Here is a 13,718-nt window from a genome sequence, read left to right as displayed (position 1 = left end):
GAAAACTGTCCTCCTCCACAATCTCTTCTGGGGTACCTCCAGGTCAGTACCGACACATGGCTCAGTCCCTGGTGTGTAGCTCCAGGTCAGTACCCACACATGGCTCAGTCCCTGGTGTGTAGCTCCAGGTCAGTACCCACACATGGCTCAGTCCCTGGTGTGTAGCTCCAGGTCAGTACCGGGACATGGCTCAGTCCCTGGTGTGTAGCTCCAGGTCAGTAATGACACATGGCTCAAAAGTAAGAGCCCATCGAGACCATTTAGGATAATTCCAGTTCACAATTTCCAATTAAAACACGGTACAGTGTATTATAGAAATACAAGACCTCCAGTACATTATTACTGCACCTGCGGCTCCCCCAGACACTATACAGTGTGTCTTTCAGAGCTGTCAAGTAAAAATACCCATTCTATCGAGGGTTACAGTTTGTACAGTATAGAGTTATGGTTATTTTTCCAGAATGGTGATTACTTCAACTCTTTAACTGTAACTTTAGCTCTACATCCACACCTTAGAGATCTCACACTCTGTGCTTTTGTCTGTATAACCAGTCATGCTAATGATCTAAAGTATCCTAACTGTTCATTGAAAATGTCACCTTTAAAAGTTAATATTCTGTTCACTCATTACAATATAATGTTGTTTATTCGTCGTATACTCGTATTTGTGGACAAGGTATAAACACTTCAAAACCCCACCTCAAACTTCTATCTCAAACAGACCGTTTCAAAAATGCTTGCTATTTCCTCATAGAGGATGATGTTATCCTCCTGAAGAGAATGAGCTGGCCAATCAGCGGTCTACTCCCATTAATATGTTTTATGACTGGTACAAGCCCACACAATTCCATATCAGAAAAGTTGTTTTTTAACATACTCAATTACAATTTGTTGAAGGAAAGCTATTTTACTCATATTGTAATTAATTATAGGTAATATTTCACAGAAATATGTAAACACTGGACAGTTATTTTAAATCATTCAGCCATTTCCATGTTGCTAAAATTCTAATAAATCACCTAATTTCAGTTTATGTGACAAAACAAGAAAGTATAGTGTAAAGAATCATTGTACCATCTAAACCGCTGTGAAATATATTTTCCATAACCAAAATGTTCAGCTGTTTGAAGCTGATGTTTTAAACCAAAAGTAAAAGACGCAACAACGAAACTTTATAACAGGAAAGCATAGAAATAGTGCACATAGAACAGATCTACCTCTTTTAAACTTGCTTTCAATGGGAATTACATATCTATAACGCACATTTCTATGTGGTTTGTCTCAGGTCGCTCAAAAAGTGATATATTTCAGCTTTAAATGTGATGCTTTTACTATTCCAGGAATATAGTCTATGTGCCAATAGACCCACTACATCAACTTGAAGAGATGGCCCCTTTCACTATATAGTACCCTCACAGGAGGTTGGTGGCACCTTAATTGGGGAGGATGGTCTTGTGGTAATGACTTGAGCGGAATAAATGCAATGTTATCAAATACATCAAAAAACGGGTTTCCAGGTGTTTGATGCCATTCCATTTGCTCCGTTCCAGCCATTATTATGAGCCATTCTCCCCTCAGCAGCCTCCACTGAGTACCCTAGGGCAGGGGTTCCCAAACGTTTTGACGCAGTAACTTACAGGTAACTGGCTGCCAGTAAGTTACCGTAAAACCAACAGGAGTTTTTTTCTCCAATGTAGGCTACACTGTACGGTAACTTACAGGCAAATAACTGTAATTGTGTAGCAGCTTGTGATCCACAATCATTTGATCGTGAGTTACCTCAAACTAATCTTAGCGGTCCATCGTAGTCCACGATGATGTTCCTCTTTATGTGTTTGAGTCCGATGCGGGAACCGCACTCTGCTGATTCCGGCTGGGTGTTGGAAGCTCCTGGAATACCGCACTCACATACACACATACTTGAACAGACTCTTTGTCATATTAAGCTGTTTCTCCAGCAGGATTTGCAGAGAATAAGCCATCCATAATGTAAAAAGTGAGATGAAAGGCAATTGCTATTCATTTGGCAGTTTTTTTTATCCCTATAAACAGTATGCCAACTTCATGATATAATAGTAAACATTTAAATTAGGATATTGTATTTTTAATTTTTTCATAACTTAAATAAAAATACAATATCCTAATGTAAATATTTATCATGAATTGGCATACTGTGTATAGGGCTATCTCTATGTAAGAGATTTTTCCAAGATCCCCATCTCTACCCGCTGATCTAAAACGTTTTGTTTTATCTTATCTCAGAACTTCGAGTTGAGTGAAGTGAAACTTCCATGAGAGCGAGATACTGCTACTCAACAGCATTGGCTTATCACCAGTGCAGTATCCATTTTAGACCACAAGGCTGTACTGTCACAAAGTACTGGATTTCCCTGTAGTCTACTTTAACCCATAAATTAAACTTTAACCCACAACTTTAACCCATAAGAGTCCGAGCCCTATCTAAATCGGGGGGGGGGGGGGGGGAGGGGGACAACAACAGATAGTCCCCCAAAAATCTAAAGGAAGTTTGTTCTGAAGTGAGAGATATAAGAAAGATCAGGAAACATTTGTTATTGTTTTGTACATTTATTTAACCCCTTATTTTTTGGCATTAAACAGTCTCCATGTATACTGTACTTACATTAATTTCAACTGGTACCGGGGGACCTTCAGATGAGTCTTGTGAGGCCTGTGGGCATCCTAGAGAAAAACAACAGACTTGTGCATGTTCGTGAGAGTCACATATTAGTGTTCAGCCCAAACTGTTTGGACGCTACAGAAAGAAGTTGGCAGATCAGCTGTACCGAATTCAGACGAGTTCTGCGACGCTTGTGAGGGTCGTAGGGCAAAACGGAGAACACTATCATGTTCGTGGGAGTCTCATCTTTCCATAATAGTTTTGTAGGTCAAACCGTTCGGACGCTACAGATGATTTTGTGAGAAGACAGATTTTCGGGATGTCTCATGGGCTGACAAACACCGCTCTACCTCTATAACCTTTCACTGCAGATGAGGGAGAGCAATGTGAATTAAGACGCATCCAATGCAAAACAAACAGATGTCTCTAGTTTAAACTTATTGGAGAAGTATTGGAGAAGTACCTTAAATCTTTAGCATTTTAATGTAGTAGAAGCATAGTCCTGAATCCGTAAGGATTTAAAAGATAAAGAATGTAATGTAAAAAAACTCAAGTCAAAAACAACATTGCATTAGGCATAGATACCACTGTATTAGGTTTTCTGTCGACTCATTACTTCAACTCTTTACTGTATTAAAGGCCCTGTCTGGCTCTCTCTCTCTCTCTCTCTCTCTCTCTCTCTCTCTCTCTCTCTCTCTCTCTCTCTCTCTCTGTCTCTGTCTCTGTCTCTGTCTCTGTCTCTGTCTCTGTCTCTGTCTCTGTCTCTGTCTCTGTCTCTGTCTGTGTGTGTAGAGCTGCCTGGTCCTCCCACCAACATGGCCATCTCCAACATCGGCCCTCGATCCATCACTCTCCAGTTCAAACCCGGCTACGATGGAAAGACCTCCATCTCTCGCTGGCAGGTAGAGGCCCAGGTAAGGTCTTCTCCCCCAGAGAAAGAGTCTGACCACTCCCCTGATCTGTGACCAACATCGACTATGGTTGAGTCCCAAATGGCTTCCTTTTCCCTACTGCACTACTTATAGTGTACTATTTGTTGTGTTGTTGTTGTGTATAGGTCAGTGTGATAGGAGACAATGAGGACTGGGTGATTGTTCACCAGCTGCCCAACGAGCCTGATGCCCGATCCCTGGAGGTGCCAGGACTAAACCCATACACATTTTACAGGTAGTGTAACTAACCCCTACACCTTCTACCATACTTAACCCATAAACACCTTTATCCCTAACCTTTCGACAGGTAGTGTACCTAACCTCTAACCTCTAACCCCTAACCTTTCTACATGTAGTGTACCTAACCTCTAACTCCTAACCCTTCTACAGGTAGTGTAGCTAACCTCTAACCTCTAATCCTTCTACATGTAGTGTACCTAACCTCTAAATTCTAACCCCTAACCCTTCTACAGGTAGTGTACCTAACCTCTAACCTCTAACCCTTCTACAGGTAATGTACCTAACCTCTAACCCCTAACCCTTCTACAGGTTGTGTACCTAACCTCTAACCTCTAACCCTTCTACAGGTAGTGTACCTAACCTCTAACATCTTATACAGACTCCTGGGACCCATTAACTCAAAACAATACAGCTTCATGATCTCTGTTAGTCTAGTCTAGTTTAGATGTAATGAATAGAGCCGTGAGCCCTCTGGGCCTATGGACCTCTCCTGTGATGACTTTGCTCTTGTTACTTCCCTCCCCCTCGGTAGGTTCCGTATACGTCAGGTGAACATTGTGGGGACTAGTCCTCCCAGTCAGCCCTCAAGGAAGATCCAGACCTTGCAGGCTCGTCCAGATATGTTCCCCGCTAACGTCACCCTGCGCACGGCCAGCGAGACCAGTCTGTGGATCCGATGGGTGGTACGTGACGTCTCAACAGACTGACATTATGATGTGATGCTCTGGTTTCATCATCAAGCGATGATGACTGGCTGTTTGATTTATACTAATTATTGTGGATTTCTCTCTCCTTTCTCTCTTTCATTTCTGTCTCTCTCTCACCCTTTCCCTCTCCACCTCTCTCCCTCTCCCTCTACCTCTCTCCCTCACCCTCTCCCTCCCTCTCGCGGGCCTCCCTCCCTCCCTCTCTTCCCCTCTCTCACCCTCCCCACCTCTACCTCCACCTCTTACCCCCCCAGCCCCTACCAGAGTGGGAGTACAATGGGGACCCAGAGGTGGTGGGATACCGGGTCCAGTACTCCCGCACAGGCTCCCAGGGCAGGGCGCTGACCCATGTGATCGCTGACCGTCTGGAAAGGGAGTTCACCATCGAGGACCTGGAGGAGTGGACAGAATACGATGTCAGGGTTCAGGCTCTCAACGGCATCGGGGCCGGGCCCTGGAGCCAGCCTGTCCGAGGAAGGACCAGGGAGTCTGGTGAGATCACACTGCCTTTGTCCCAAATGGCACCTAATTCTCTATATAGTATAGTGCACTACTTTTGACCAGGGTCCATAGGGAATAAGGTGACATTTGGGATGCAGACTCTGTATACGGTAGATGCTGTTATATCTGGTTAATATACTGTTCACATCTCAACAATTGGTGGAGTCTCACACACAGCACTGATGTTCAGTCTTTAATTTGGGGGCCTTTGACCTACACACTTCATTAATTTAGGACTTAAAAGGCATGGCCTATGTCTACAGAACCAGCATTCTGATCTACAGAACCGGAATTCTGATCTACAGAACCAGTATTCTGATCTACAGAACCAGCATTCTGATCTACAGAACCAGCATTCTGATCTACTGAACCAGTATTCTGATCTACAGAACCAGTATTCTGATCTACAGAACCAGTATTCTGATCTACAGAACAAGTATTCTGATCTACAGAACCAGTATTCTGATCTATAATTCCAGGTTTCAGTCACACACAACACTGTGTGCAGGTTATTTTCACCCATATGTGGGTTTGGCCCAGACCTCCTCCATATTACCTGTTTAGCTATCCACGTGTATGGCATGGGGGCCAAGGTAGTTTTACTCTTTCTACTTCATGGAGACACATGAAACAGACATCAACCCGTCTGTCTGCCTTCTCTCGCTCTCTCTCTCTCTTCGTTGGTGCAGTCACTGTGGTTACCAGACTTTAGGGAGTAGGGAGTAGAGGAGGAAATTGGGAACACATGGGCTACAATGTGGAATTCCTCTGTGTTTTTTCCTTTTTTCCACTCACTCCAGCAACATCTTCAGAATCAGAATCAAAAGCTTTAACATCACATATAAACTCAGCAAAAAAGAAAAGTCCCTTTTTCAGGACCCTGTCTTTCAAAGAAAATTCGTAAACATCCAAATAACTTCACAGATCTCATTGTAAAGGGTTTAAACACTGTTTCCCATGCTTGTTCAATGAATCATGAACAATTAAGTAGCATGCGTGGGAACGGTCGTTAAGACACTAACAGCTTACAGACGTTAGGCAATTAAGGTCACAGTTATGAAAACTTAGGACACTAAAGAGGCCTTTCTACTGACTCTGAAAATCACCAAAAGAAAGATGCCCATGGCCCCTGCTCATCTGCCTGAACGTGCCTTAGGCATGCTGCAAGGAGGCATGAGGAATGCAGATCTGGCCAGGGCAATAAATTGCAATGTCCATACTGAAGAAAAGAGCGTTACACCGAGGCCTGTACTCTGGAGCGGGATCGATTCGGAAGTGGAGGGTCCGTTATGGTCTGGGGTGGCGGTGTGTCACAGCATTATCGGACTGAGCTTGTTGTCATTGCAGGCAATCTCAACGCTGTGCGTTACAGGGAACACATCCTCCTCCCGCATGTGGTACCCTCCCTGCAGGCTCATCGTTACATGACCCTTCAGCATGACAATGCCACCAGCCATACTGCTCGTTCTGTGCGTGATTTCATGCAAGACAGGAATGTCAATGTTCTGCCATGGCCAGCGAAGAGCTCGGATCTCAATCCCATTGAGCACGTCTGGAACCTGTTGGATCGGAGGGTGAGGGCTAGGGCCATTCCCCCCAGAAATGTTCGGGAACTTGCAGGCGCCTTGGTGGAAGAGTGGGGTAACATCTCCCAGCAACAACTGGCAAATCTGGTGCAGTCCATGAGAAGGAGATGCACTGCAGTACTTAATGCAGCTGGTGGCCACACCAGATACTGACTGTCACTTTTGATTTTGACCTCCCCTTTGTTCAGGGACACATTATTCAATTTACAAGTGTCATACATACAATAAAAGATAAACTTCTTGTTAATCCAGCCGCTCTGTCCGATTTCAAAAAGGCTTTACAGCGAAAGCACAACATGCGATTATGTTAGGTCAGCGCCTAGCCACAGAAAACCATACAGCCATTTTCCAACCAAGGAGCGATGTCACAAAAGTCAGTAATAGCGTTTAAAATAATCACTTACCTTTGATGATCTTCATCTGAGGGCACTCCCAGTGTCAACGTCGTGTGTATAGGTGGCAGGGAAGTCAGGCGCAGGAGAGTAAACGAAGTGTATATGGAGACTTTTAATCAATGTCCATGACATGCTCCAAACACAAGAAAATATACATACATCAAATAAAATGGGTACGAGGACCCGTCACACACCTATACACTAATAAAACAACACTTGACATACAACAATCTCTGACAAACACATGAAGGGAAACAGAGGGTTAAATACACAACAGGTAATGAATGGGATTGACAACAGGTGTGTGGGAAGACAAGACAAAACCAATGGAAAATGAAAAATGGATCGATGATGGCTAGAAGACCGGTGAAGTCGACCGCCGAACACCGCCTGGACAAGGAGAGGCAACGACTTCGGCAGAAGTCGTGACATTACCCCCCCCCCCGACGCGCGTCGACACCGGCCTCGGGGACGACCCGGAGGGCGAGGTGCAGGGCGATCCGGGTGGAGGCGGTGGAATTCTTTTAACATGGAAGGATCTAAAACGTCCTCCACCGGAACCCAGCATCTCTCCTCCGGCCCGTACCCCTCCCAGTCCACGAGGTACTGAAGGCCCCTCGCCCGACGTCTCGAATCCAAAATGGATCGAATAGAGTACGCCGGGAACCCCTCGATGTCTAGAGGAGGCGGAGGAACTTCACGCACTTCAGCCTCCTGGAGCGGGCCAGCCACCACCGGCCTGAGAAGAGACACATGGAACGAGGGGTTAATACGGTAATTAGTGGGCAGTTGTAATCTATAACATACCTCGTTCACTCTCCTCAGGACTTTAAACGGCCCCACAAACCGCGGACACAGCTTCCGGCAGAGCAGGCGGAGGGGCAGGTTTCGGGTCGAGAGCCAGACCCTGTCCCCTGGTACGAACACCGGGGCCTCACTGCGGCGACGGTCTGCGCCAATTTTCTGGCGCCTTATGGCACGCTGAAGGTGGACCTGGGCTGCCTTACCAAGTTTCCTCAGCGTGCCGAAACCAATTGTCCACCGCAGGAGCTTCGGTCTGACTCTGATGCCAAGGAGCCAGAACCGGCTGATACCCTAATACACATTGAAAAGGGGTAAGGTTAGTGGAGGAGTGACGTAGCGAGTTCTGGGCTATCTCTGCCCAGGGCACGAACTTCGCCCACTCCCCTGGCCGGTCCTGGCAATAGGACCGCAGAAACCTGCCCACATCCTGGTTAACTCTCTCCACCTGCCCATTACTCTCGGGGTGAAAACCTGAGGTAAGACTAACCGAGATCCCCAGACGTTCCATGAACGCCTTCCAGACCCTTGACGTGAACTGGGGACCCCGATCAGACACTATATCCTCAGGCACCCCATAATGCCGGAAAACATGTGTAAACAGAGCCTCCGCAGTTTGTAAGGCCGTAGGGAGACCGGGCAAAGGGAGAAGACGACAGGACTTAGAGAACCGATCCACAACGACCAGGATCGTGGTGTAACCCTGTGAAGGTGGAAGATCAGTCACAAAATCCACTGACAGGTGCGACCACGGCCGTTGAGGAACGGGTAAAGGTAGAAGCTTACCTCTAGGCAGGTGTCTAGGAGCCTTGCACTGGGCGCACACCGAACAGGAGGAAACATAAATCCTCACGTCCTTTGCTAAAGTGGGCCACCAGTACCTCCCATCAAGACAGCGCATCGTCCGACCTATCCCAGGATGACCAGAGGAGGGTGATGTGTGAGCCCAATAGATCAATCGGTCGCGGACAGCAGACGGAACGTACAGACGACCAGCTGGACACTCAGGAGGAGAGGGCTCTGCACGTGACGCCCGCTCAATGTCCGCGTCCAGCTCCCACACTACTGGCGCCACCAAACACGACTCTGGGAGTATGGGAGTGGGATCCATGGGCCGCTCCTCTGTGTCATACAGCCGAGACAATGCGTCTGCCTTGACGTTCTGGGAGCCTGGTCTGTAAGTAAGCGTAAACACAAAACGAGTGAAAAACATGGCCCACCTTGCCTGGCGAGGATTTAGTCTCTTCGCCTGCCGGATGTACTCCAGATTGCGGTGGTCAGTCCAGATGAGAAAAGGGTGATTAGCCCCCTCAAGCCAATGCCTCCACACCTTCAAGGCTTTTACGACAGCTAACAGCTCTCGGTCCCCCACATCATAGTTACGCTCTGCCGGGCTGAGCCTCTTCGAAAAGAAAGCACAGGGGCGAAGCTTCGGTGGCACACCCGAACGCTGAGAGAGCACTGCTCCTATCCCAGCTTCGGATGCGTCCACCTCTACTATGAATGGCAAAGAGGGATCCGGATGAGCCAACACAGGCGCCGAGGTAAACAGAGCCTTCAGTTTACCAAAAGCCCTATTCGCCTCGGCCGACCACTGCAAGCGCACCGGTCCCCCTTTTAGCAGTGAGGTAATGGGAGCTGCAACCTGACCAAAACCCCGGATAAATCTCCGGTAGTAATTGGCAAACCCTAAAAAACGCTGCACCTCCTTTACCGTGGTTGGAGTCGGCCAATTACGCACGGCTGTAATGCGGTCGCTCTCCATTTCCACTCCTGAAGTGGAAATCTGATGCCCTAGGAAGGAGATGGATTGTTGGAAGAACAATCATTTCTCAGCCTTGACATATAAATCATGCTCCAACAGGCGACCAAGCACCCTGCGCACCAAGGACACATGCTCAGCGCGTGTAGCAGAGTATATCAAAATATCATCGATATACACCACTACACCCTGCCCGTTCAGGTCCCTGAAGATCTCATCTACAAACGATTGGAAGACTGATGGAGCATTCATCAACCCATATGGAATGACCAGGTACTCATAATGACCTGAGGTGGTGCTAAATGCCGTCTTCCACTCATCACCCCTCCTAATACGCACCAGATTGTACGCACTCCTGAGATCCAATTTTGTGAAGAAGCGGGCCCCGCGCATTGACTCCATTACTGTATTGATCAAAGGTAGCGGGTAACTATATTATACCGTGATTTTATTAAGGTCTCGATAATCAATGCACGGGCGTAAACCGCCATCCTTCTTCTTCACAAAAAAGAAACTCGAAGAGGCGGGTGAAATGGATGGCTGAATGAACCCCTGACGCAGGGATTCAGAGATATAATTATCCATAGCCACTGTCTCCGCTTGCGACAGAGGATACACGTGACTCCTGGGATATGCAGCGTCTACCAGGAGATCTATCGCACAATCCCCCTGTCGATGGGGTGGTAATTGAGTCGCCTTCTTTTTACAGAAGGCGAGTGCCAAATCGGCATATTCTGGGGGAATGCGCACGGTGGAAACCTGGTCTGGACTTTCCACCGTAGTAGCACCAACGGAAACCCCTACACACCTACCTGAGCACTCTCGCGACCACCCCGTGAGAGCCCTCTGTGCCCAAGAAACAGTGGGGTTATGAGTAGTTAACCAGGGTAGGCCTAACACCACAGAATACGCAGGGGAATCAATAAGGAAAAGACTAATCTTCTCCTTGTGACCCTCCTGCGTTATCATAGACAAAGGTGCAGTGACCTCCCTGATAAACCCTGACCCTATTGGTCGACTATCTAAGGCATGAATAGGGAAAGGCATATCCACAGAAACAACAGGAATCCCTAAACTATGAGCAAAATTTTTATTAATGAAATTCCCAGCCGCGCCTGAATCTACTAGCGCCTTATACTGGGAATGCAGGGAAAAATCCGGAAAAGTGACAGAGACAAACATAAGTGCAGCAGAGGGCTCTGGATGAGTATGGTGCCTACTCACCTGGGGTGATGCCAGAGTGCCCTGCCTGCCTTCTCTATTCCCAGAGGAACCAACCCGGCACCGATCAGCAGTGTGATCTCTGCGATCATAGATGGTGCTCGAGCGGGTACCCCCTCCGGTCTCCCTGCGCACCATCCCTCCCAATTCCATAGGTTCGGGAGAGAGAGTGCGGGAGGATGGAACAACCAGACCCCGATCTAGACATCCCCGAGTAGCCAGCATGTTGTCCAGCCTGATGGACATATCCACCAGCTGGTCGAAGTTGAGGGTGGTGTCTCTACAGGCCAGCTCCCGACGGACGTCCTCGCGTAGACTACAACGGTAGTGGTCGATCAGGGCCCTGTCGCTCCATCCAGCGCCGGCAGCCAAAGTCCTAAACTCCAAAGCGAACTCCTGAGCACTCCTCGTCCCCTGCCTCAGATGATAGAGGAGCTCACCTGCTGCTCTGCCTTCAGATGGGTGGTCGAATACCTTCCGGAAATGGCAGATGAGCTCCTCAAAATGGTCCAACGCCTTATCCTCTCCACACACAGCGTTGGCCCACTCCAGGGCTTTCCCGGTAAGGCATGAGACGAGGGCGGAGCTTTTCTCACGGTCTGATGGTACTGGAGAGACCGTGGCCAGATACAAGTTCAGTTTTAGGAGAAAACCCTGGCAGCTGGCAGTATCTCCATTGTATCCCGTGGGTAGGGATAACTGGATCCTGTTCTGTTCCGGAGGAGGAAAAGCGTTCAAAGGAATTCCAGGTGGTGGTGGTGGAGGTACTGGAAAAGCTCCCTGTCTCTCCCAGCGGTCCATACTCTGGACAATGCGATCCATGGCAGCGCACAGACTGTCAATCTCCTCCGCTTGTTCCATGACGCGTTCCTCAACCTCCATTAACGAAGTGCCTCCTCCTGCTGACTTCATTTTTTAAGGTCAGAGATTCTGTCAACGTCATGTGTATAGGTGGCAGGGAAGTCAGGCGCAGGAGAGTAAACAAAGTGTATATGGAGACTTTTAATCAATGTCCATGACATGCTCCAAACACAAGAAAATATACATACATCAAATAAAATGGGTACGAGGACCCGTCACACACCTATACACTAATAAAACAACACTTGACATACAACAATCTCTGACAAACACATGAAGGGAAACAGAGGGTTAAATACACAACAGGTAATGAATGGGATTGACAACAGGTGTGTGGGAAGACAAGACAAAACCAATGGAAAATGAAAAATGGATCGATGATGGCTAGAAGACCGGTGAAGTCGACCGCCGAACACCGCCCGGACAAGGAGAGGCAACGACTTCGGCAGAAGTCGTGACACCCAGGTCTCCGTGTTAAACAATAAATGTTTGTTTTGTTCAATAAAGTTCATCTTTATGTCCAAATACCTCCTTTTTGTTCATGCGTTTAGTCCAGTAATCCAAATACACAAAGCGCGAGCACAAAGTCCATAGGAAAAGTCAAAAAAGTTCCATTGCAGTTCGTAGAAACATGTCAAACGATGTATATAATCAATCTTTAGGATGTTTTTATCATTAATCTTCAATAATATTCCAACCGGACAATTCCGTTGTCATTAGAAAGGAAAGGGAACGGAGCTCCCGCTCGATAACTAAAGGCTTTCAGCTGAGCCACTTACTGTGAGTGGTCTTATTCTCTACCCTTTCACAATAGAAGCCTGAAACAACTTTCTAAAGACTGTTGACATCTAATGGAAGCCTTAGGAAGTGCAATCTGACCCCATAGACACAGGATATTGGATAGGCAAAAACTACAAACCTCAGATTTCCCACTTCCTGGTTGGATTTTTTTTTTTTTTCCCACTTCCTGGTTGGCCATATGAGTTCTGTTTTACTCACAGACATTATTTTAACAGTTTTGGATATATTTGCATAGCTTCTGGGCCTGAGAAACAGGCAGTTTACTCTGGGCACGCTTTTCATCCAAACTTCCCAATGCTGCCCCCTATCCCAATGAAGTTAACCAGGAAAGGCTCATTGAGATTTGAAATCAATTTTTAAAGAGGGTCCTGGCCAAGATAGGCAGCACCAAGTCATTGCACAATTACAGACAGACAACATGAAAAATGGCGCAGAGTACATAAAAGCCCCTTTGCCTGTCACGACTTCCGCCGAAGTCGGCTCCTCTCCTTGTTCTGGCGGCGTTCGGCGGTCGACGTCACCGGTCTTTCAGCCATCGCCGCTCCACTTGTCATTGTTCCATTTGTTTTGTCTTGTTTCCCCACACACCTGTTTTACATTCCCTAGTCACACTACATATATATTCCCTCTGTTTCCCCCATGTGTTTGTGTGGAATTGTTTTGTTACATGTTTCGTGTTACGCACCAGGCTGTTTATTTCCCCGAGTACTGTGTTGAACCCGAGTGTGTTTATTGTTTAACTTATGCATTATTGTGACTGTTGTCGCGCTTTGCGCTTGTGCCATTTGGCTGGAGGTTTTTGACGCAGTTGCGTCAGTCTGTTGTAACTTCTGCCAATTAAAGTGTGTGCCTGATCACAACTCTCCGCTCTCCTGCACCTGACTTCTTAACAGTAGAGCACAACCTGACATTGCCAAATTCAGTTCGGACATTTGGAACAGTTAGCTGGATAAAGTCCTGCGAACTAAGAGAGTACCCACCACATTTCTGAACAATAAAAATGGCCAAATAAAATGGTAGTAAACCCAAAATGGCTTTGTAAATAAAAGTATACCAGTGACTGAGCCTATGATTGACTAGAGAAGGCCAGCCAACCCTGGGAAATAAATTGCAGTGGTGCTTAAGGTTTTTGCAGTTTAAAATAAATCCAATGGTCTATCGTAAAGGGTGTCAATTGATCTCAGACACTGAGCGGAAGCATTCATATATAAAAGTTCACCATAGTCTAGTATAAGCATACTAGAGAAAACAGGCCTTAATCCTAAAATAAATC

At 46.9% G+C, this 13,718-nt stretch overlaps 1 protein-coding gene across 2 annotated transcripts in view; it reads left to right on the top strand.

The window, feature by feature from the left end:
* The window catches only part of LOC129863688 (protein sidekick-2-like), a 221,182-nt gene that overhangs the window by 129,214 nt on the left and 78,250 nt on the right, over window positions 1-13,718 (top strand). For both annotated transcript variants that reach the window (XM_055935861.1, XM_055935854.1), the window contains exons 20-24: window positions 1-42; window positions 3,431-3,552; window positions 3,696-3,805; window positions 4,343-4,493; window positions 4,772-5,009. The exon at window positions 1-42 is cut by the window's left edge and continues 150 nt beyond it. In XM_055935861.1, coding sequence (XP_055791836.1) covers window positions 1-42; window positions 3,431-3,552; window positions 3,696-3,805; window positions 4,343-4,493; window positions 4,772-5,009 — 663 coding nt within the window. The remainder of the gene's footprint in view (window positions 43-3,430; window positions 3,553-3,695; window positions 3,806-4,342; window positions 4,494-4,771; window positions 5,010-13,718) is intronic.

This window comes from Salvelinus fontinalis, chromosome 1, assembly GCF_029448725.1.
Source record: "Salvelinus fontinalis isolate EN_2023a chromosome 1, ASM2944872v1, whole genome shotgun sequence".
Lineage (NCBI taxonomy): Eukaryota > Metazoa > Chordata > Actinopteri > Salmoniformes > Salmonidae > Salvelinus > Salvelinus fontinalis.
The sequence above is the reverse complement of the archived record's forward strand: the minus strand, read 5'-3'. Positions and strand labels throughout refer to the sequence as shown.